The sequence below is a fragment of the Phalacrocorax aristotelis genome, chromosome 5, assembly GCF_949628215.1.
Source record: "Phalacrocorax aristotelis chromosome 5, bGulAri2.1, whole genome shotgun sequence".
Lineage (NCBI taxonomy): Eukaryota > Metazoa > Chordata > Aves > Suliformes > Phalacrocoracidae > Phalacrocorax > Phalacrocorax aristotelis.
Window position 1 is genome coordinate 64843460 of NC_134280.1, and position 25061 is coordinate 64868520.

Here is a 25061-nt window from a genome sequence, read left to right on the forward strand (position 1 = left end):
GAGAACCTAAATCAAATGTAATCTCATCTCAAGATCCACCTCGAGAAAACCCGTGATAGTAAACTATTGCGGGAGATTTCCCTCATGTAAAAATTTTAATATCTTTTCTGTAGGTAATTAGGATTTACAGGACATCATTATGTCTGTCTAGAGCAATGGGGAGTGATTACAGCTCACATGTCTCCCGTTCTTGCTCCCCAGTTCCCCCAGACTCCTTTCGCCCACTGCTGTGTCCGCTTGTACCCTTCTCCTGGCAGACAGAAGCAGCAACAATGGCAGCAGCTGCGGGTGAGGTTTGCCCGTGTCTGCCTCCCAGAGAGTTAAATGGCTTTCACTGCAACAGGCATAGTGTGGCCAGCAGGAGCAGGGCAGGGATGGTGCCCCTGTGCTCCGCACTGCTGAAGCTGTACCTCAAATATTGTGTTCAGGTTTGGGCCCCTCACTACACGAAGGACATCGAGGTGCTGGAACGTGTCCGGAGAAGGGCAACAAAGTTGGTGAAGGGTCTAGAGAACAAGTCTTATGGGGAGCGGTTGAGGGAGCTGGGGGTGTTTAGCCTGGAGAAGAGGAGGCTGAGGGGAGACCTTATTGCTCTACAACTACCTGAAAAGAGGTTGTAGCAAGGCGGGGGTCGGACTCTTCTCCCTAGTAACAAGCGATAGAACAAGAGGAAATGGCCTCAAGCTGCGCCAGGGGAGGTTTAGGTTGGATATCAGGAAAAACTTCTTCACCGAAAGGGTTGTCAGGCATTGGCATAGGCTGCCCAGGGAGGTGGTGTTGTCTCCATCCCTGGAGGTATTTAAAAAGGGTAGACGTGGTGCTTGAGGATATGGTTTAGTGGTGGACTTGGCAGTGATAGGTTAGCGGTTGGACTCGGTGATCTTAAGGGCCTTTTCCAACCTTAACGATTCTATGATTCTATGCAAGTTATTCTGCCAGCTATCAAACAAAAACACACAACAGCCTTCGGTGTGTGGTGTTGATTTAGTCCTGATCACAAGGACACACATGAGAGAAGTTACATTTGCTTGTCTCAGGAAATAGCTGACTACCAGAATCTGTTACATACACTTGAAAGTATCTTCCATGCGACAGATAGATGCCTTGGTAACGGCAGACATGACTGTAGAGATGGCTCCAGTATTAAATCTTTGCTGCCAGGATAAAGCTCTTTTTTTTCCTGGCATAAACACTTTTGCATTTCTAAAATGAGAACTGGCAAAGCTTTAAAGTACTGCATCTTGTTACAGACGAATATCTTAGCACTTTGAGCTAACGTATTTTGAGTTTTCAGGAAAATAATTTAATTTTCCAAGTTTTCTGGATAAATTTACAACTGCGAATGGATTTTCTTTAGCAGGGTGACTATCGGACAAAATTAGAAGCCACACATCACCCACCAACCTGCCCATGGTTTTGCTCCTCCAGTCAGTGTAATAACATTTTTTCCTGAAAGAACAGCAAAAATCAGCTGAGAATAATCAAGTAGGAGACAGTTGAAAAGGACATACACATTGTAAAAGAACACTGGACATTTTAAAACATGCATTTTCACAGGCAGAAAGGTGAAAAACACTTAAAAAAGGCAACTGAAATAGAATAAGTCATTAAAATGCTGTGATTTCACATATTTTCAAGGTGAAAATTTGGTCCTCATTCATAAGACACCCATCAGACAGCGTTCAATGGTGTCATGCTAGTATTCATGTGCCCGTCTTAGCTTTTATTTCAAGAAACTCATTTTAGAAGAATTAACAGGCTATTAAATAAATGCCTTATGCACTTTATGCATTGAATCTCATCAGCACTTAATGCCATTAGGTATTATCTTCGTTCTCTGAGGTGGTATACCATCACCTTCCCTTGACACTTTGCATCCAACTGAAGAACAATACACGGCCCTAAAAGCAAAAGACTAGAAGTACGAACTGGAACAAACAACTTTTATGTTAGAAGTTTTCTTCTCTCCACCCTTCACCTGCCATAGCAACTCCGAGAAACAAGACCAGACATTCCCAGTAGTCTTCTGAAAACAGTTATTTTGAAACTGTATAGAAACATATTTGCTGCAATGTAATATTTTACACATCTAGTTTAATTTTTTCAGTTTTTTTCTGGCCTCCTCCTATCATCTCAGGTCACATTTCAACTACGCAAAGGCCTCGATCATGCAGATTCCTCAGGGTATCCGTGTCTTTACCATGGCATTCATCTGGGGACAGAGGATTTCAGCACCGGGGGCTTTGCTCCCTGCTCAGTTCATCTTAAAGTTTGCCTAAATCCTTTCTGCTCCTGCAAGGTTTATTTTTTAGGAGGAATTAAAACAAGCTTATTTGGATACATTAATATAAAAGTTTAACATTCTTTTCAGTCAATATCTTATTCCCCCGCCCCATTCTAACACACACAAAAATGGTACTTTCACTCTGGATACTTCTCCATCACTACTTAGCCTAGAACCATAACTGAACAAGATCTGCAACTGCCCGTCTGGGCAGTATCTGAGATCGATTAAAGGACATTGCTTACATTAAAGTAACAATGAAATGAACATACTAAAAGAAGTGAGAAGGAAACGTTGCCTAGAAAATACGTAGCCATTGGAAAACTATGTATGTGCCAATCTGCCGGCTGTTGGCAGCCTGACACTTGCTACTACTAGGCAGAATTGTAAACGAAGCAATGAAGAATCAGTAAAGGATTTTCAGACATAATGCTTTTTTAACAAAACCCTTCCTTCATTCCCTTTAATAGCCCTTTGCTGTTTTGCCCAGATGGAGTCCAGGTGAGCTGCAGATACAACTAATTTGTTCATTACATACAGTAATAATCACGTGTCACAAGAGATACCTGTAGACACAGATAAAATGAACCTTTTGCCTGAGTTTCAGAAATATATAACAGAGCTTCATTTCTACTGACAGACCACATACTTAACAAAAATATCTATAAATTGTTAAAAGTATAATACAGTCATTATCAAACCTCGGTGCTAACATAAATCCTGTCTGAAGCCAGACACAAGACAACAGTAACTACCACAGAGTCTCTTGAAATGACAGAAAAATTTCCTTCTGTAACTGAAACACTGGGATCCATCTATATTATATATATGATGTATACTATATAGCTGCCAACACATTTAGGAATAATGCCACGCTAAAACAGTTCTAGGATGCTAGGTGGTCCCTCAGGGCAGAAAAAAAAGCTTTTCTACTTTTCAGCAAAAGAGAAATACCTCTTAACCCATGTAATAAGTTCACTGATTTTGTTTAGATTCCTGCATTAAGCAAAATGAACCTAAAAAGTATGAGCTTAATTCTTCATGTATTACTCATATAGGATACCACCTTATGGTAAATTTTAGTGGCCATCCCCAAAAGCCCAAATTTTGCAACACTGTGCAAGAGAACAAGGGTGTACTGCATTGAAGTACTGCAGGGAAGGTTAGCTCTCTTCTTTGATTATGTATTAAAAATGGACAGTCAGAAACCACTGGTAAATCAGATAAAGGCTAAGAGAAATAATCTGTTCTTAAAGTCATAGAATATCTCAAGCTGGAAGAGACCCATAAGGATATCTGAGTGGAGAAAATAGTGAGCTCAGGAAAACAATAAATGCCATCCAGTTAAGAAAAGTTTGATTTCAATAAGCAGGCTCAAGACTTAAATAAAAGTGCTTTTGAAAGAACATGTAATTAAATTACAAAATGTGTGGTCACAGGATGTTGTTACGGAAGGGCAGATGGCTATTTTTGCATCCACAAAAAGGCATCAGAGGGCTAATATAAGCAAAGATGAAAACATGAACTCTGCCTCAGAAAGTCTCTAAACCACAGCCTCCTGGAAGGAGAGCAGGCTATGTGAAACACTGCTCTAGATTTGCTCGGCTTCTGTACTGGATGCTTCAGACTGGCTGCTGGCAGAGCAAACCAGACCTTCGGTCTCTTCTGCTACATCCACTTTGTGTGGCCGCTTTTATTTTTTCAGAAGTATGGAAATTAAAGAAACAGCCTATATGAAATAGTCACACAAGTTTTAGACTGGAATTTCATTTAAACTCCTATTAAAATCCTTTTAAAGAGAAAAGAACTGGTGATCAATTTACTATGTCTTATAGTTCTGTTATGGAGCTAGAGATGGGCAGCGGGCTTTTTTCTTACCAAATAAATGTGTTTCATTCTACAGCAAAGCTGCCAACAAGGTGAAGCAGCAAAATTTAGCATTTTATACACTTTTGGTGTACTGAACTGAGTGGGATAATAGAAAGCTAAAGCAACAGTCCAGAAACAAAGAAAGCTGGACATAAAAAAAATATAAAAATTTACATGTCAGTTAATTGCATAATAAACAAACGTGACTTTGAATGCCTTCCAAATAAAGTAGTATTGCAGAAGTCAGACCTTTTTTTAACTCTGAAGAGCACTACTGATCTGTGAAGTTACTAAAATGATGAAGAACTCAAACTATTGCTAAATCCTGACTTAATTATGTCACTTCAAGTATCAAAAGCAAGAAAGAACTATTTTTGAATTGGAATTTAGATTGTTTGTGTGTGTGTGTGTGTACACATATGCAAACACTTCTATATTGGAAATGTTGACAAGAATTATTCAAACTAGAGAAGCTCAAATGGCACTATAATAATATTCTCAAACATATGGAAGATGACCGTTACAGGAAACTTTTTTTTAAACAGAAAGGAGCCTTTATTTGAAGACTTAACGGGATGATGTGGAAACTCAGTATAGAACTGGCTACTTGAAGCGAATTTTGAGCAAAGGATGCGTCATGATGACTGTTTTTGGCTTACAACCAATGCAAGAGAGCCACATTGTGATAGCTGAAATCAGCAGGGACAGGAAAGACAGAGCACTTGGCCATTCAAGTGAGAAAGGAGTGCTGTAAGGGTATTTTCCGTGAGTCACACAGCTTTGGCATCTGATTAGCACTTTATCTCCTGATGAGGTTTACAGCACAGTACATGCTCTTTTCCTCTGGAAGAATGTTATTAATCAATTCGAACAGGGACGTTTTCTCCTTTAAAAACTTCTGTATTATTGCCAGAGGTAACAACTTGTCCTACAAATAAATAACAAATATTTATTGTAAAAACATATGATAGAATTTGTTTAGCCCACAGACAAGGAATTCGGTTCAGTTCATTATTCTGCCAAAGGAAAGCTAGTGGACCAAGAAATAAACGTATCTCATTACATTCAAAGTATGCCAACATGTGTTATACTGGAGACACAGAAGACACCAGCTATTTCTGTCATTTCACTTGCCTTTGGGGAAGGCTTCAGAAATACCCTAAAACAATGGAGAATACTTGAGCTCAGATGGAGAATATCCGAACCTCTGCCAAGAACATCCAAAACAATGTGTGAACTACTAACAGTATTTTCTGAAGACACATCCTCCGTTTGACTTGGAAGGTAAGTCTGAAAACAAGTACACGTGTACCATGTACCAGTACAAGGTGAATGTGAAAAAGAACAGTGCCTACTATTTGCTTCTCCTCTCTTCTCTCCCTATCACCTCACTAAACTAAACACAAGCATGCCTGGCCACAATGCAGCAAAGATTGCATTTTAGCCCTAATGTAATTAATGAACATTTAATATTAACCACTAAATTACAAGTTCCTAAAAGGAGTTTCCACAATACCTGAAAGGCATCCTGATGTTCATTCTTTCTGCGTATTTGCACAATGTCTCCCATGGACAGTGAATTTTAACAAACATGATATCACTGTTCGTAACAGCTGGCTGTAAAGAGCGGTAACAAAGAAATACGTATTAATAATTCAAGCCTTTATGGCATTCACCTTTCTCAAAGCATTCTTCAGGGTCAAATTCTGCTTGTAGGCCTGAAGTTGCCATGCGAGTCTGAAAACACTGTAAGTGCTCTGAGCTCGACAAACCAAAATTAATAACTTTTTTTTTTCTCCCAAACCCTGGAACATGAATAAACTCGTAACTGTCAAAAGGAATCTGTAGAACAGATTTTTGCTTACAAACACAGCAGAAGTAGAGAAAGGCTTTATGCAGAATTTTTTGACCTGGCATAAATGAATTAATTTTAAATCCCTTCAAAATCATCTGAGTTTGAAGACCATTCAGTGTCTCCCCCATTTAAGGAGAACAGTGCTCAGCTGCTAGAGACATAACAACAGCTGAGAGAAGACTGCAGGTCCCACTCTGCCAAACGGTAACTCCAGGGAATGGTTAAGTAATTGCAATATCTGCAATGAACTTATAAATGTGATCTCTGTATAAATTGAGATTTTTTGTACAGTTACAAGGAATACCCTACACAAATGTTTTTCATCGCTAATTTATTTGTACATAAGATTTTCAGCATTATATGTTCCTGTATTTATCTTTTCTTATGAACATTTCAGTTCCAAACCCTCCTCCCAGATGTATTTGCTTGCATTTTTATAAGTAAATATTTCAATAGAGTCTGATTAAAGCCTCCCAAAAAACATGAGTAATGCAAGGTTTGGCAAGTAAAGGCAAAACAAAATTTAGTTAAAGGGTTAATAAAATGTAAAATGTTCAAAATTCTACCTACCAGTTCCACAAAGTCATATCACGGGATTTCTAGGATTTTCTTTTTCTCAAAAAGATGTGGATTTAAAAATACTACTGGAAGACTATTAAAAACACTTGATAGTTAGAATTATGATCTTATAAAAAACATATTATTTCTGAAGTAAAATACTTCTGAACTGACTCAGGCCCAGCTTGTTCTGATTTCAATAAATATCCCAAATTCTGATTTTTTTTTTTTCTACCAGGCTCCAAACAATCTTTAAAAGCCTTAAAACCAAATTTCAAACTACTGTGAGGTCAGTTATTTAGGAATATGCTACATTGTCAGCTAGAACTTGCAAGGACTTCAAAACAGTTAAAAGCTCATTGCTAGAACACGGAAGCTAATTCTATTGAGTTGAAAAGTATAAATCAGGATTGAAGACACAAGAAGTAGAGGAGCTTACTTCAGGGTAGCCTGGTTCATAAGTAATCCATGAAACACCAAAAATCAAAGGCTGTTTTCCTGGCTTTGTTTTCCTTCCTTTTTTTAATTATAACTGTCATTACTGATATCCCAATCACAACAGCAACAATTTATCATGCTTGTGAAATGGTTCTTAGACAGACAAACAAAGGCATTTGCCCATCGTTTCACATAAGGAAACAAAAAATTCCTGAATTTCCAAACACACTCCACTAGCACAGAGCAGGGAAGGAAAAAATTAAAATGCAAGCAAAACCACAACTCCCTATAATTTATTTTTTTGACAATGCAAAGAACATCTTGCTTTTAATATTTATTTAGAAGATTGATGTTTGTGTCTAGGTGCTCACAATCAATTAATCTCTATGGTACCAGCAACGCTGTTAGGAGCCTTGAAGAGATATTAACTTGGAATTTTGGGAAAACAAACTATAACAGGTCGGAGTCAAGACAACAGAATTACACCCATGCAATTTAGGAAGAAAAAGGATTAAAAAAATTGCCTGTAATACTCAAAGATTTTAGAAGTTTCAGTATTTAAATAAAGGGAGGAGGGATTTGACAGTGAAACTTTGCACTCTGCATGAAATATTAATTTAATTTTTAATATAATTAGAATAATGGTCTATTTTTCGTTTTAAATATATTCAAGAAAATTCAGAAGCCTGAAGAGTAGCACTTAAATTGTAAACTAGTCTAGCTCAAAAAGCGCAATGCGGATCAAGCCATTTAAACTAGAGGTGGATTAATTTGACACTGAAAATCTTTACCCCTTTAAAACCAGAGCCATTTAGTATCATGCATTCTGCTGAAAGACAGAGAGGTTATCTACCAGAGCAGCAACATGAGTTACGGAAGCTTCTTCTGTTTTGCAATCATAAGGAGCTAGAATTTTCCCCTCTATATTGCACTACACCTGCTCCAGTTTAAAAGTGATTATACTTCGGGGGGTACCTGCGTATGTGTATATGCGTACAAGCACGGCTCCCCAAAACATGTTAAACACACGCTTATCAAACAATTGTTGTTATTAATTTAATAGCATTAATCAAAGCCTGACTGGAAAGGCTTGTGAGACTATCAGGAATCATTTGTAAATCCAATAAAGTACTGCAGTATTATAAAGGTTTCTTTATACTACATAAATGACAAGACTCACCTCTCGTTCTAACATCAACCCTTCTGCTCTCAAATTCTTCTCAAATGTGCTTCTTTTTTCTACCTGTGGACTTGACTTCTTGTAGACCAAGATGTAATCAATGCGTTTTTTGCCATCTTTGAAGAAGAGGCCTGATGATGCCATGGCATCAGTCTGGAGAAGATAAAAATACACTAAATGTGGCATTCATAAAGACGAAGGCCCACCGCGTATTCTGTGTAACACAGAATTTCCTAAAGCATAGAAATATCCGCATATCCACAGGATGAATATATAAAGGACAAGTCACAATAACAGGCAGTTCATATGCATCAGTGGGTCAGGATTTCAAATTAATTAGAACAAACCAAAATGAAATAGCTCCACAGACCCTGTATTCTAGCTGTTTTTCAGTTGTGGAAAACCTTAAAATTACTGGGGAGGGGAGGCAGGGGACAGAGAAACTCCTGCTAATCTTTACTTTCCAGCAAGAATTAATAACATTTAAAGAGAAGTAAATTAAACCAAGCTTCCCAGCTTTGTACCTGGGCAAATCTTACAGAACGAACGTATTTTCTCCAAAAAAGAAATAAATTTAAGACATCAAAAAAGAAGCACGATTGATTGGAATGTTTTCCTGGATATTCCAGCAGAATTGCTTTTCCAATGTCATGTTAGCAATGTTTAAATCTTGCCTAGTTCCTTCTCCTCATGCTTACAAACACCAGGGATTCTCTGACCTTGATATGGAAACCCCTGCTTTACGTGCCGCTGCTGAAAGCTATTTCTGCATTCTGTGTTTTGCATGATTCAGAACAGACAGCGACTGTATCAACTGGTGTCAGACTCTGAAGATTTTGAAATCTGAAAAAGTAAACTGAGAAACTGTCATCATCATCTGGAGAACGCAGCACTCATTTTAACACACACTGCCCAGAACAAGTATGTTAGTCTGAAGTAAGATAGATTACACCCATATATATATATATATATGACCAGAAATCTACGAATACTGCAGCTTTTAGCCAACCGGGTGCTAGTCTTAGAAATTAATCCTCTTTGGCTGTTTGACATGAAATTTATAATACTCAGAGCTGTATCCAATAATTACACTCTCTATTGATAAATAGAACCAACTGTTAGTGCACAATATCAGCACTACAAACACTGGATACCGTCTCACTTGTTTCTACATGAAAGGTTCTTCTTACTCCCACATATCTAATCGCCAAACTTCCACATATTTAGCGCTTCTGAGAACTCCTCAGTCTGCAAAAACTAAAGTTTTCTAACAAGATTCATCCTCATTCTCTGCTTTTTTAAATCCCAAAGCAAAAACCAAGGAACAGTCATTCTCAGACCACTTCGCGTTACAAAAAAGTGCATCATCGCATGACTGGGAACATAACTTAAGTACAATAAGCTGCTTTTTCTCCTCAGCAGCCGGTGATGGCATCAATTGCCTTTCTTCTTCAGGTGACACTAACCATAAAAGCATTCTGCTACCTGCTCCAAGGTACAGACCCGCTTATGGTTTTTATTAACAAGTCTGTAAATACAAAACGAGTACTAGAAATCTCAGTTTCGTCACACTTGGCTAGAGTTAAGCCGTCACTTTCATACCATGCTTCATGTGCAACCATCCAGATGTGGAGCAATTTCAGCCTTTGGAACATTGGAGGGGTAAATTCAAATCCCTCCAGGCTAAGCTGAAACTTATCTGAGTCTCCTACTACCTGGGTAAAGGTCTTCATTTCTAAGCATAAAACGTGGCATCCTTTTCTTTCCTCTCTGAATTGGCACTTGTCTTCTTCAGAATTTTCTACTGCTTCACATGCAACTTGCTGTGAGATGCGTGACTATCTCGGGGCTACGGGGTGCGGCGCAGAGATCAGGCACTGGGGCTTTTGCCGTACGAGTGCTGGTTGATCCCCGCCACACTTGTCTCCTCCTGCTGTACACCCAGGCCACTGCTGCCTTCCCTCCATCACAAAATAACAGGTAAGAGAGAATTCAGAAACCTCTGAATACCTGCCCTTAGCCTAACTGAGGGGAAATGCTAATTTAAGACGGGGGAAGAAACAGGCCAAATCACAGAAAATGTAACATGAACTGAAGGAACTACTACATTACAGGATGCGATTAACCTGAATTTAAAAATCTATCTAGAGTCAATTACATGGATCATCTACATGCAAAAGAATTCAAAAACCTAAAAAAACCCCCAAACAAACCCAAACTACTAAATCTAGAGACTAGAGGAACAAAGGCGGAGAAGACAAGGTGTCCGATGTAACCAACAGAAACAATATGGAAACTGGAAAATAATTAGGAGAAATGAGCAGACATTGGAAGAATACTTTTCCAGTTCTAAATTATTTTGAAAGTTTGGTGAAAACAGGAAATATCCTTTCGTTCTGCTTGGCTTTTGACTTCAGGTTTTCCTTTTTAATTCCTATGAGAAATTAAGTTAAATATAACAGAAAAAAATAAGGAAAATAATTTATCAGTATATTGAGCAAACATTTGTCGAAGAATAGCATACGCTATACTTCATTATTTCTTATACATTCTTTTATTTCTATTTACCTCAAGATAATCAGGTAAGTAGTATCTGAAGTCCCAAGGTAGGTAGTCAAGATTGTTAACCAAGATTATTAGTGCACTGCATATAGGGTCTGTCGCCCCTTCTAAATATTCTGAATGGGGATAGTAGTAAAAACAATAATTTTTATTCTTCTTTTAAATGTTGTAGGCATAACGATCTAAAGATACAAGACGCAGAGGTTTGAAGATGAGGTAGCAGAGAAAATATCTGAAAAGGCAAGTTTGAATGTGCAAGTTTTTGAATACCCAAACGTTTTCCGGTTCAAGGGACAAGCAATGAACCCGCTCTTCAATGTTGAAGAATTCCAGCACAGGTATCTCACAAAAGCAGATGAGAGCACTCGGCTTTTGCAGTCCACAAAGCAGGCAAAAATCACATACAAAAAGCCTGGCCAAAATTCCACCGCGGGGGAGATCTGGAACTTCTCTTACACAATTTCTGCTTGTGTAATTACTGTAGAGACATTATGCAAATTAAACCTACCTTTTTGTAATATACTTCTGCCTTTCTTTGGATTATTATTTCTAGCCTTTCTTTCCTCACTTCTACAACACCTGCTTTTCTTCGGCCTTGGAAAAACATGTTTCGTTTCCCAGATTACACAACAGTATGCAAATACGCCCTCAGGTTCATCTGCACCAACCTGGGGCAATGGTCAATAAATAATAAGCTGTGCTGATAGTAGAGAGAAATGCTCCACCTGCTCATCTCAGACCGCGTTCGGAGGAGCACTGCCACAGGCTGAGGTGCGCAATACTGAAGCCGTTTAGCACAATCTTGCAGTGAACCCAACCTATACTCTATCGATTTCAGGACTGATTCACTTTAATGCTACTTGCACTTTGCTAGTTTCACTTCAGCGTAATTTTCAAGCAATATTGTCCACCTATATTAGCAGAAATACCTGCGCCAGTAAAATAGATTATCTGGTGATTTATATGTTTTTTTTTCAGTAAATCTGAAGGAGCTCCATAGCGTCTAAGCAGAACAGGGAGCAGCAGTTTCAGTTAAACGTATGAGTCAAGGTAGATTGGCCATTATCTACACCTCACACGATGAATCAGTCTTTTAGTACAATGGGCATTCAGGCAAAAGCACATTTATTATTTATCTGCTGTTTTGGACCAGTAAATCTCTGATTCATTCTTTCACCTTTTTGTCAACACAGTGGACGAGAAAAGCATCAGAAGAACTATTTTGTGCAAAGCCATTACTCTCCTCTACTCTTTAAGATTTCCTATTTCACCTGGAAAACGTGTATAAAAAGGACTGGTCAATCTTTTTTTTCTCTCTAATCCTCTTCATCCCCTCCACCCTCTTAGTTTTCCAGATTTTCTGAAACAGTATCCACCTGATCAGCTTTCCTACATTTACAGACATATAAAAACTTATTTAAGTTTGATTTGAGACATTCCCTTCAGAGTATTGCTACATAGTTCAGCCTGCAAACCCAAGTTTTATCTTCACCTTGTTCTTCCCAAGTCTTTAAATGCAAGAATCTTATCTATCCGTGTAGCGAGCCTGTGCAGCACTTCCTCACTCAACAGTGAACTTGTTCATAATGCAGAATTGTAATATGTCGGTTTGCAGCAGAGTAAAATATAACCTGAGGCTTTGCCACTCAAATCTCTTGCAGTTCCTTGGTTTTCTTTATTATTTGCCATCATTTTTGGTGGATACATAGCTTTCGCTATACTCATAGTGATTATTATAACAAATAATATGACACTGCTTTGGAGTCTGAAACTGTAACATTCAAAATAGACATTATCGTTCAACTGACATTGAGAGTTTACTCAAGACAAAACAAGTTGATCATTTAGCCTATAAAAAGAAGCTTTCGCTCAAGCAAAAAAAAGCATAATGCAAATTTAAAAATGCATAATGCATATTTAGCAAAGTTATAAAATAAAGAGTTTACATTTCTATTCAAATCTGGTTCAAGAATTTCCTTGGATTTAGCCAACATGGAGGGATTTTTCAACAAACTATTTTTCAGATTCTAATTAATAAGCAACGTCTTCTTTACAAAGTGGGAACAGCTGTTTCACAGGCTCTTTCTCTCCCCAATTAATTTAAATAGCACAATTCACAGATATTATAACTATTTCAACTCCACTGATTTCAGTCTACTGTTCTTGCTCTGTAGATTAAACTTTTGCCAATTTTTCACCCCATATAGAGCAACAAATATTCTAGAAGAGTGAGTTGGAACCATTCCCAAATCAGTAAGTATATTTTAGGTTCATGTGAGACTAAATCACACAGTATGGTAGGCTTCAGGTTTGTGGTATTTTATTAACAGTAAACCCACTTCGCAAATTTTTAAACTTATGGAAAATCAGTGAAAAATACACTGTAACGATATATCAGTATAGGTTTCCCCCGTTCCCCTCCCCCCACACTTCATGCCAGTGAAAAGCTTAAGTTAGTGAACAATATGTACTACCTTGGTAAATTCAGAAGCTAACTAGAACCAAACGTAGATACAACGTGCCTGTTGTAACCATCCATTTCACCTTCACTCAACCATTAACAAGCCTCAACAAGGCTAAAATAACAGCAAGTGCTTAAAGACTGACAAAATCTCTATAGGCGTATTCATTTCTACAAATTTTAAATTACTATCTATTTGCTTGTGGATGTGTGATTTATAGACCAAATCGTTCTCAGGCACAGGTGTGATCAGGAGGTGTCTAAGTGCAGGGGGAGACCCTAGCGGGGCTGTGGATACTGCCTCTTTCCTCGCTTACAGTTCCCAGTCCTCTGGTTGGCATGGGGATGGTGATCCAAAATTCTTCCTCTCTAGCTCTTTCCCACGCTCATTTACTCCATATTGCAGTTTTATCTGCTAACGGCAATTGCCTTTCCATAAATACCTCAGTAAATTTTGTTATGCTGGGCCTAACGGTGACAAAACCCTGTAGTTGTTTTTTTTTTTTTTTTTTTTTTTAAATCAATAAAGGAAATTCCCATTGACTTGTCCAAATATTTACAGCTTAGGTTGTGCAACAGCAAAACCTCCAGTACATTCAAACCACTATGAAAGGTTCTCTCCAATTTGCTTACACAGAAAAGCTACGGAAAGAAATCTGCCTGGGTGAGAGCATGTACCAGGAAGCACACGTCATATTTCCCTCTACCGCTAACCCAGAGTTCAGCCGATTTCAGCTCACTTTTCTATGTTTTTGGAACTTTCAAAAAAATTCCTCTTCCGTAACTTTGCCCAGCTGTCTCCAAATCCATGAAAACTTTCAGATTCCACAACACCTTTTATAAGGATTGCACAGCTCATTTTTGGGAGAGCCACCTCCTTTTCTTGGTTTGAATTTGGGTCAAGTAGCTTTATGCGATGCTTCATGGCTATAATTCTGTAACCAGACACATGTTGTTTCTTAAGCTATGTAGGAATTTATCATTACTTTAATACAATTAATGAAATTATTTGACTCAAATATCCCCTCAAAATTAACTGTACCCCTAATATACATTATAGAAGTGAAAACTTACTTTTTTTTAAAGCAATCGCTATTCTTTGGCCAAACAAGTACAGTCTTCCTCTTATAACAGACTCTCTTACTAAATGTCACAATTATCTATAGTCAGACATGACTTATTAATGGAAAATATTAATGTAGAGGAAATATTAATTAGTTAATGAGAAATATATTAACTTATGCACATGCTATATATTGCAATAGTATATTATAGTATTTATATTCCATCAATAATATAAAATATTGACTATTCTGTAGACTTAAGTTAGATTTTAATATTCAACCACACTTGATGGCATTCAAGCCACGGCAGAAAGCTAACCTCTTGTAACATGCACCTTCACAGTACAAATGGACCCCTTCAGTGGAGCTCCACTTTCTCATCTTAAGCTTGTAACTTCAGTCACGACTCATCTGATGACTGACCAATTGGTGGAAATAGCCTTTAGCAGTTCATACTGTGTTGATTATTCTAGGAGATTAATTTAAAAGCTATTTGAGAACTCTTAAATTATGTTGGCATTGTTTTATACAATGGAATAGTACAGACAACCGAGATCCCAAACTGTGAAGCTTTACTTCAACCTATTTGATTCATTATTTCAATGTCTACTTAAATACATGCCATTATTGACTTTGGCTGGAACACCGACAAAGACATTTTTATTCAGGGAAAAATTCAAAGTACTCAGTGTGAATGTATCTTAGGAAAAGCACATTATTAGAGTCTGCTTGTGTTAATTTTAATAAATTAATTTATTCTAACTTACTATCAACATCCAGTAAATCAAGTCTGATATGAAAGAAATGTCTAACTTGTTCATTTCATGTATAAGATTTTCATTACCATTATCTAATATGTAAATGCTAAATGAAGAGCAGGGAACAAGACCTTTAGTAATTACATTTTATGATTTTCTTTACAGTTTTCTGAAATTTGCCAGCAGCAGCAATGAAAATGAACACAATTTCTACCTCTCTTATACTTTTATACACATAAACACAGAGGCTGACAACTTGTTATTTTAATATCACCTGTTAGTAGCTTGCTTTCGAATATATCTAAAAAACAGTTTCATCTACTACCCTCACAATCCATAGTCACAAATAAAACATCGGTAAAAGCACAACGCGAGTGCTAGCCTGGCAGCACGCACAGAGCGCACAGGAATCAGCCCGGAGCAGGCTTTTCTGACCCAAGGTACCCGCAGAGGGAGAGATAACTTTTACACTGGGGTGTAGTTCAGGCAGTGAACAGCCTGCGTTTCAATTTCTGACTTCAAGGACTGTCATTTACTTAATAAAAAGAACGTAAGGAAGTTTCACATTTATATAAATATATAGAGAACACCAATTCTCAGCCATAATCAACAAGAGGAGCATTCACTTACGTAAGTGCCGACCGATACCGTACACAAGAATCAAGCCCCCACAGCACGGTATGTTCATTTTGCCTCTGCAGGATGAAGTTCAACTTTCCTCCAGGTGGGTGGTGGGATTTGGATTTAGATTCGTAAACTTACGGAAAAGTAAATATACCAACAGAGTAGTATCTGGGATCCAAAAGGTAGAAGGATGTGCACAGCTGGGCCTCAGAATTCTTTTACAATTTGGACCCCAAATTTACTAAGTTTTTCTTCCCAAAATCTTTTTATTTCAAGGTGATGATGTTTAGAACAGAATTCATTTCCTCCCTAAGGCAGCTTGTGAATTCTGACAGCTAAATGTGCTGAAGAAAAATCATTTTGATAAACTCTTACCAGTAATGAAGCAACATATTGAAGAGAGACTTACTCAAATGTCTTGGGTTTTTTCACAGGGACCTGTAAGTGAAGGGAAGGGAAGAATCCACCAGTAGAAATTGATGCTGCTACAGGAAATGGAAGCACTAAGCCCCAGCATCACCGCTCCATAACAGCATGATCTCGCCAGTAGCATTTTTTAGAGACAAAGATGTAGGGAAAAGTTGTAGAACCAGAAAACACTTGAGGAAGAATGCAAGACAAGTAAACAGACTTTGAAATGTATTTGCTTCCTCATGGAAACAACAACATGTTCACTGACCTACTGCAGCCACATAAAACTTTTGTAAACACCGCCATAAAGTTTATTGGCACAGAGTCTTCCAGCCCACACCGGACCGTATAGAACGCCCCACGATACATACAGTCACTTTGTACACTTGCACAGAAAATCAGCCTGGAAGGGAGGAGTAAGACAATGGATGTCAGAGGTGGGGCAAGGAAAAGCAGTTTTCTGTATCTCTTCACGTCCTGGATTTTAAGAGATGTTTTAGAGATAATAATGGATGAGTTCAGGGGTATTAAATTGTGCGTAAGACAGAAGTAGCCACGGAAACAATTTGAGGAACTAGGGCAAGAATTCTGACACAGGTAAAGACTGATGTGTGAAATGCTTGGGCATGGTAACTACCTAAAACTGCAAAACCTGCATGAATAGCTTTGCCGTTCTAACTCTGAGTAGAATGGTTATTTCTCATAAAAAAAGACTTTCTTCCAATATAATTTATTATTGTTCTTAGAACTTCATAAGATGCTATTAAGTAGAGCAATTACTGGCTGATTCACGAAAGCCACCTCGTTCATTCTGATTACTAATTCTCCCTGAGAGTGTTACCATGAACTTTGCATTAACAACTTCAGTGACATTCACACTGAAGGATGCCACCATTTTACTGGTCACTGCCTATATTCAGAGATTATGAATCAGCTCTAACCTTTAAGTTTTTTCTGGAAATAAACACCTTTCTGATGCTAACTGCAATGGGCTTCTTCCCATTAACGAAAGTGAGATTCTAATTCATGCTTGATTTGTTTCAGGACGTTTAAAAATCAAACTTGGGACCCCAACAAGGTTATACACTTCTTAAGCTACATAGAATTAGCTGTGAAAATATTTTAATAGATTTTAAAAATAGTACTAGGCTCATTGTTTGCATTTTAAAAATCATACTCTGAGCAAGAATACTGTAAGGTGTGTTTTATGAGACATTTTCTAGGCACACAACTAAGTTAGCAATCATCGTCTTGTGTTTGAAGGGTTTTAGAATGGATAACCCAGGAACAGATTTATTATATTAATCATATTCAATCATACTTCAATTACTTAATTCCAAAAATACATATTGATTGGTTTTAAGTGTGTATTGTTTTGTGTTTGGTTTTCTGTTTGGTTTGGGTTTTTTTTCCCCTTTTGCATAATAACCTAGGAAAGAAAACTGGGGACATATTTGCACAGGCAAAGATAGCCAAACTATCTCGGGCATCAGAGACAACACGGCCTGGTTAACACGACAGGCAGCTGTAATTACCCTCGCTAAGGTACTTCTGTATATACTACATTGTATTGTGCAGAACCTGGGTGTTTTCCTGAACAGAGGGGAAGGCTTCCAGAAATATCTAACCTTCCTAATAAAACTTCAGTTTAATTTTTCAGGATAAACGAAAGAACTAGTAATTATTTTAGCTTCTTCACAGAGGAGATTTTTTTTCCATTTTTGTTCTATTCAGACTTAAGAGAGGAAGCATGAAAATATATTTCTATATGATATGAAAAATACACTTTGCTTCAGAAAAGAAGCAGGTTTAGGTGATGTTACACAAAATTTTGAAAGGAAGCCTGTTCAATGTTACCGCATGAGGAAGCAGCAACAGAGGATGTCTGGGGACAGGAGGAGGTAGGGAGGCCTCAATAAGAAGCATACTGACATGTCCAATGAAAATTTTTCTTTATGTGTTTATTTTTAAAACCTTTCATCTTTATAATAAAATTACTTACTACTTTCCCTTCATTTCCTGAAATGTTTTCTGAGGTTTTTTCTTTCGTTTTAAACAAAACCTCACAGCAGATGAGAGCCCTGCACTAGAAGCATAAACATGAAGTCAACTCTTGTTGCACTTTACCATGTCATTCTATTTTGGGATAATGATTTTATCTGTTCTCATTCCTTTAAACTTTATTTACTTTTGTATTATTAGACTGCATTTGTGGACTACTCCTTATCTATCAGGCTCCCTTTGCTATTCTTCTTTCCAGTCCACTGTTGTCAGCTGACAACATCTAGTTCTTATTTATAAACTAAAACATTTTTGTTGCCAAACCTCTTTCAGCACGCGCGCCTGACTTCCACTGAACATAGGAGCAGGATTGTGAGTGAAATAATGTATGTGAAACTAGTGATAAACTGACAGGGTTAGAACATATAGCACAAATCTGTGCAACTCTGAAAGTCATGGATTTAAACAGGAAAAATGAAAACAGAAACGAATTCCTGCAGAAGAGTGGAAAATGAAATATTAAGATTGAAGAAAATTTTTATTCTGCAGATATTACATTTAATTAATTCCATTTTTCAAAACCCCCTACATGAAATCCTGTAAGCAAAATATTTGTTTTGCAGGACAGAGAGAAATAGATACGCTCAAAATCACAAAGAATCCAATAAAATGCCTGAAGAATGTATTTCAGGTTTTCACGGGTAGATTTATTCTTTAATAATCACTGTAATAATCTACACTGAACATACTCAGTTTTGCTCAACTTATAACAAATTTTCAGCAGTATGTCCAGCTGATTAGATATTATTAACTCTCCACATATTCTGGCCAATTGCTTATTTAAGATCTTATTTAAAATTCTTCAGAAGGTAAGTAACGTTTCCAGAGGCTAAAAGAGTAATCGTTTCAGATCCTGTCCAACACACAGCTAGTCTGGACAAGCAGTATTATAGTAAATATCAGGGATTCCAGAAAAAGACGGTAAGCTAGGCTACTGTAAAGGCAGCATTTTTATATAGTTCTTGAACCCATAGTGATAAAAGGTGAACTTAGTTCTAAAAATCCTTTCCTGACCTTGCCAGATAGCAAAATACACTACCTAGATAAAAAATTCACCTGATAAAAAAATCCATCAGATCAAAGAGAGTAACAGTAACGTAGTGAATGAAAACAAATGGGAGTGTAATTTCTCAACTATTCCTATCTTGCCACTATACACGTGACAGTAATTGGTACAGAAAAGAATTCACTGCTACTAAATTCGCTGGACAAATGTTGCCTTCCATTCAGTGCTAAAGTCTTTTCAGCCTGTTTTCCTTTCTTAGTGAAGCCAGCACATTTCAAATATCATCTCTCCAGTCAGGGACATTCTCATTTCCTACACTTCCCTTGCAATAGCAGATACTACTTTCCTCAGCAGCCACTTGTTGGCATCACTCCTGTGCGTGAGATCCCTTGCAGAATCACATACACAAAGTCATATTTTCTACACAATCTTAACAGCAGTTGGTGACTAAAGACAGCAGAGATGGATAATGAAGACAGCTTTTTAATGGGTCTGAACAACTCACAGTTATTCATTATGAAATCTGTGGATTCTGAAATGATACCAACCTGCACTAAAGGAGATTATGAGTTATAAATAATAATCAAGGAAACGAGAAATGTAGATGACCATCAAGATGAATGTTGACATCCAGATACTGTATCAAAATAATCTGACGATTCTAAAGCTCTAAAACTGCAGCAATACAAATCAGATTTATGGAAAGTGCCGCATCACGTATGTGATCCAAAACACTGAACGGTTCCTGAAAAAAGTGTGTATCAGCTTCCATTGTGTCAGCAAGTTCTTTATTGCTGAAGTATTCCAGTAGCTCATCACCAAGACAGATAACAGTACCAAGCATTACTTGCAAGTAACTTTTTTAGCAATTTTTCCCTGAGTGTCTCAGGTGTAAAACAACCCTTCCAAAGCAAGCCTAAATTAGAACGTTAACAAGCAGAGAATAAGAATAAGCTTTTATCCTTGTATGCTTTGCCAATGTGGTGTTTCTCAGTAGAAACTGGTCTCTGGTCAGACTGAGGAGACATTTTTAATCACAATAGATCAATTTATTTTCCAAATGTATGAGAGTACTTACCAGCTGTAAAGCTGTAGAGTTGTCTTCAGTGCTTTCAACAGTCTCAAAAAGAATTAGAAGCCTCCTTTTGTTAGTTTTATATCCGTTTTTGGAAGAAGTTTCCCTTAGATATCTTCCACTAATTGCCACAAAGACTTGTACAATAATCCAAAGGCAAAATAGTAACCTTCTTTTCTAATATAAGGCTAATCTAAATCCCCTCTGACTTTTTCCTAGGGAGGCAGGCAAACAGTAAACAGGAGGAGAATCCTGCTTGGTTGACTCATTTGCAAAACCAGTAAAAAAGCAGAAGGAAGTTTCCAAAGTAACTGCTGTGATAAAAGGAGCTGTTGGGGCTAAGCGCCAGATGTGGCTTCAGAAGGCTGTTTTTAAACTCTGAAGCACTTTGTTCAATAGGTCAGGACATAGGAAGATTGAGACATAAAAAGTGCATTTTTGTTTAAACTTAATACAAATAGAAGGCTCCTCTTTAAACTGAAAGACAGTTAGCTTTAACTATAAACTTTATATCAGTCCTGAATGCAGGGCTTGGAGAAAACACAGCTAGTGGTCATTTTATTTTTCACATGAAAAGACAAAAAAATTTTTGCTTTAGCACAATGAAATGCCTGTTACTAGACAGACATTATCTGTTACCAGACATTTTTGGTAGTGGCCTTACCTGTTATTAAAGATATTTAGTTCTCTATAATGTACTCTAAGTTCTGCACATTCTGCATTATTTTTTCTGCCTTTTAGGCCACATTTAACATAAAAGGCTGTGTCTACCTAATCAACAACATCAGACAAGAACATCCGCCATTATTTCTGTCTTAATTCAGCTAGCCTTGCAGAAACAGATAAAAAAATCTGGGAACACAAAAGTTCTCATTTCAGTGGTTTAGATTAAAATATAACCCTCCCTGTCATTACCAAAGTTTCATTTTCCTGTCAGAAATTTCCGACCTGTAAATACGATTACCTGTAAACCTACCTAAATGTTATTAGGTAGCTATTCTTGTAAAAGCTTTTTTTCTAAAAGCATCCCATGAAATTAAGTCTCAGAGATCACATCAACCTGTGCTCCAGAATCCTGTAGTCATGATGATCAGTGTGATTGAGAGAACAAGCTTTACAACAGTCACATGACTCTTGTGAAACGTGCATTCAATTTGAAAATCAGAGTTATGATTATAGAACCTTTAAGCAATTTAAGCATTTCTGGATTTGCAGCAGGGGATTATTCATGTTTTCGTATACCAAAAAATCAGAGAATTGCTGGTAAAAACTGTTCTGCAGAATACACTACTAGTAGTTCTTGAAGAAGAAAATAATTCAGAACTTCTTGAGGTTAGGTCATTTGTCATACATTTAAAAGTGAGTGTGCTAATGGAAAGGCCAGTTAAGGGTATCCCAGTCCAGAGGGAGAACTAAAAAAACCACGTGTTTTGAACTAAAAATCAGTCATAGTTCTTTGGCATTATAGTGGATGAACTGCTGTAGAAAACGCTTTGTGATGAATACTGGGATTTGGTAATTACTAAGCAAGATACATATCAGTTTTATCTGGTGAGATGGCTTTTTCAGTGCTTTAGCTGAGGTTCCTAAAGAGACTCCTACACTCCCCTATATGTAAGTCAATTTTCTCTCTCATGCAGTGTGTGCAGCTATCATTTGGGTTTTGCTTAGAAGGAGAATTCTACACTTTAGATGACACTCAACTGAACATTTGCTACATGAACTTAGTTCTTCTAAACTCTCCTAATTTCTTGAGGTCTCCTAGCTGACATGACTTTCACTCCAAGCTGGAAATCCTGTGTCCTAAATCTGTGCAAAATACATTTTTTGAAAGAAGGCTACTGCTTCTTAGATGAGTCGATACAAATCACCATATAATTTAGGTTGCTTTTGGTGCAGAGACTTCCATTTGTTGATTCTGTAGGTCAAAACTATAATATGGGAGCCACCTAAATTTCTTACCATGAGATGCCTATTTACTTAAGCTGCAATTTATCTAATCCCTTTAAAATACTTAAGCACATTCTGACAATTGATACAATTTGATAGATTTTTGTGTCCGTTACCTTTACAGATGATTTAGTCCGAGGTTCTGTTTTCTGTCTGGTAAGCTTGTTTTGAATAAGCAATGACTGATCTGTACGAGCATCATAATTTCCATGTTCTGAATCGTCTGTGTATGTGTCTTTGTCCTTTCCTACGTCTGAAGGAAAAACAGAAGAAAACAGGGGGCCCATTTTAGGTTGTAGCAGAGAGAAACTAACAGTATTGTTGCAGCCACAGTTCAATATTCCTTTTAACTGTCCAGTTTTCAATAACTTCTATCCTTCCCTGCAAAAGTTTTGGACTTGAAATGTTATCATGTTCGTCTGAAACTAGAAGTTACTTCTGTTTTTAGTTGAAGGCCTATAGAAACTTCTTTTTATTACCATTCAAATCAAAAAAGCCCACAATATTCTTCACAGTAGTATAAAAACCCACAAAGTGATCTGAAGCAAATACTCAAACGCTTTTGTATTTGTCTCACAATTGCCGAGACTCAAAATGTGTTATTAAATAGGCAGGTACACCCTGGAGACCAGAGTAACATCCCTTGTTTTTAACTTTAAAAAGCGATCGAACTGCCCTCTTCCCCTACACAAATGCTGCTCATCATTAGATACAGTATTTGAAAATTTGCATATTAAGGTATTGCAGGGACCACTTCAGAACACATTTTAAGAGGTGTACCTGATGGTGGTAGAAGATAGTTGACACCGTGAAGAAAGCGTTTGCTTTTTTGTTGGATTTGGTTTTAATTGCTCAACAAAAGATTTATAAAAACTTAGTTGGGTATCCTAAGATAGCTGCAGGTGACTGAGGACCTTCCTCATAGCTCACTAAGAGCCTCTCTCACAGATTAAATTACCTCCTGCATCATCACTACAGGCAAGATAGAAGGACTTCAGTCTCCGAGTCACTCTACATCCTCTACCAGAGGGGAGACTTTTTTCCCCAGAATTTAATTTCCTTGCATGTTTGCCATGAAAAAAATCATGACAATACTTACCATATACACCCAGCAGGGGTAACGCCTGTACAATGTTAGACCGTGTAAGTTTTAATGAATGTTGGAAATGGGTTAGTCTTGCAAAAAATATTTTAAAGATGAAAAAGATGGAATAATTATTCCCACACAATTATATCTTGGACATATTGGAAATAGAAACATATTCAGACAAAAAAAAGTTACCCACAAATCCTGAACCAAATTCTCACCTCAGCTTTCACATCAACATGGGAAAAGTCAAGGGGACCGGGAACAGCATTTAGCCGAGTGCTTCTAAACCCTAACTAGAAGCCAAGAAACGAGTCATGGTTGCTGTGGGAACCGCAATCCTGAATTTCCTGAATTTTATATTCATAAAAGCTCATCTGCAACAACAAAGTATTTTTTCATTAAGTTGTTCAGTTAAATTCTCCACAGTAAGTAATAGAGAAGAAAAAATAACCACGATTATCTCATGTAGCCTAGACCTTTCAGAGACGGAATATTAAACTGGAACATTTACCAAGAAAGAGCTGTTTTTTCTGCAATTTATCTGCTTACATAATGATTACACAAAATGAGCCCTCAGTAATCTCTGATACTGATATTAACTTCAGTAAATCTGTGAAGGGATTTCTTAATGTATGAAATAGCCCGTTTTAATTGTCAGAGCACCAAACTCAGAGCTTTTTTTCTTTTAAACAATATTTTAACCTAAGGCATAGGTTACTCTGTGTAATGTAGTGAATGTAGTTAATAGACTATGAAGAAGGTTTCAAGTAGAGATATACAAAGTAGGGAACAGGATACTTAAGCAACGTGGCAAATCCGACTCGCGCCCAGACGTGATGAGCTCTTAGCTTTAGTAAAGATCTTGTAATAGAAGCCAGTAAAAAAAAAAAAAAAAAAAAAGAAAAAAGAGATTATGAAACCTAAAATTTTGCATCTAAATAGGCCATTTAAGCTGAAAGAAATACTCTGCTTACAATATCTATTTTTATGAGGAAAGTTATAGAGGATTAGACATTGTAAGTGCACCTAATATAAGAAAAACTTGCAAAAGTACACAGTGTGTTATTTAAACAATTTAAAGTTATGAAGTGAGTTTTCCCTTAGTGCTCAACCTACTTCTACCTGCTAAACATTTTTATGCTTTCAAGGACACAGCTTTTAAATTGTAGCATATATTTTCTGTAAGAAAATAATAATAAAAAAATTACCTTCCATTTAGAGATACCTGCTATCTTGTCTGAAATGTAGTCAAGAAAGATTTTAGCAACAAAAAACCCCATAAAAATATAGAAATTTAGAATTTAAAATGTATATTTTTTATACAAAATTAACTATGCTATTGTATTCAGCAGTCGATGACTTATTTTATGCACCTAAAGCACTGTAAAGTAATGGTATCAATGCAGTAAAAAGGGGAGGAATTTAAACACCATTTAAACATTGCACTTGGACAAGCATTTGTTAAACCTGTCTCAAAAAATGTCAGACAGACATAGCATACAACCCATATTTGAAAAGTATATTCAGAAGTGTGCATTTTTCTTAACGTTCACATAGCTTTAGACATTAGCGTCAACAGAACACCTAACGTATGCTTCACAGACACTTTGCATAGACTCCTTGTCCCATTTACCTCTTCTGCATCATACATTAAAACAACATCTTTAACTTAAATGATTATACTCAAAGAAGTTGTTCAATGGATTGCATCATATTTCTAACCAGAAGAGGTTAGAAAGAACAATTACACTGTCTATGTGTTTTGGGAGGCTCACTTTGTTTCTTAAATTGATCTTTTTGTAAATTTCTTTTGAT

The 25061-nt window shown here is 37.1% G+C and overlaps 1 protein-coding gene across 2 annotated transcripts in view; it reads right to left on the reverse strand.

The window, feature by feature from the left end:
* The window catches only part of ANO3 (anoctamin 3), a 219201-nt gene that overhangs the window by 58958 nt on the left and 135182 nt on the right, over positions 1 to 25061 (reverse strand). For both annotated transcript variants that reach the window (XM_075094950.1, XM_075094951.1), the window contains exons 4-7: positions 22273 to 22409; positions 8185 to 8337; positions 5670 to 5770; positions 1405 to 1449 (exon numbers count right to left, since the gene is read on the reverse strand). In XM_075094950.1, the coding sequence (XP_074951051.1) occupies positions 1405 to 1449; positions 5670 to 5770; positions 8185 to 8337; positions 22273 to 22409 (436 nt within the window). The remainder of the gene's footprint in view (positions 1 to 1404; positions 1450 to 5669; positions 5771 to 8184; positions 8338 to 22272; positions 22410 to 25061) is intronic.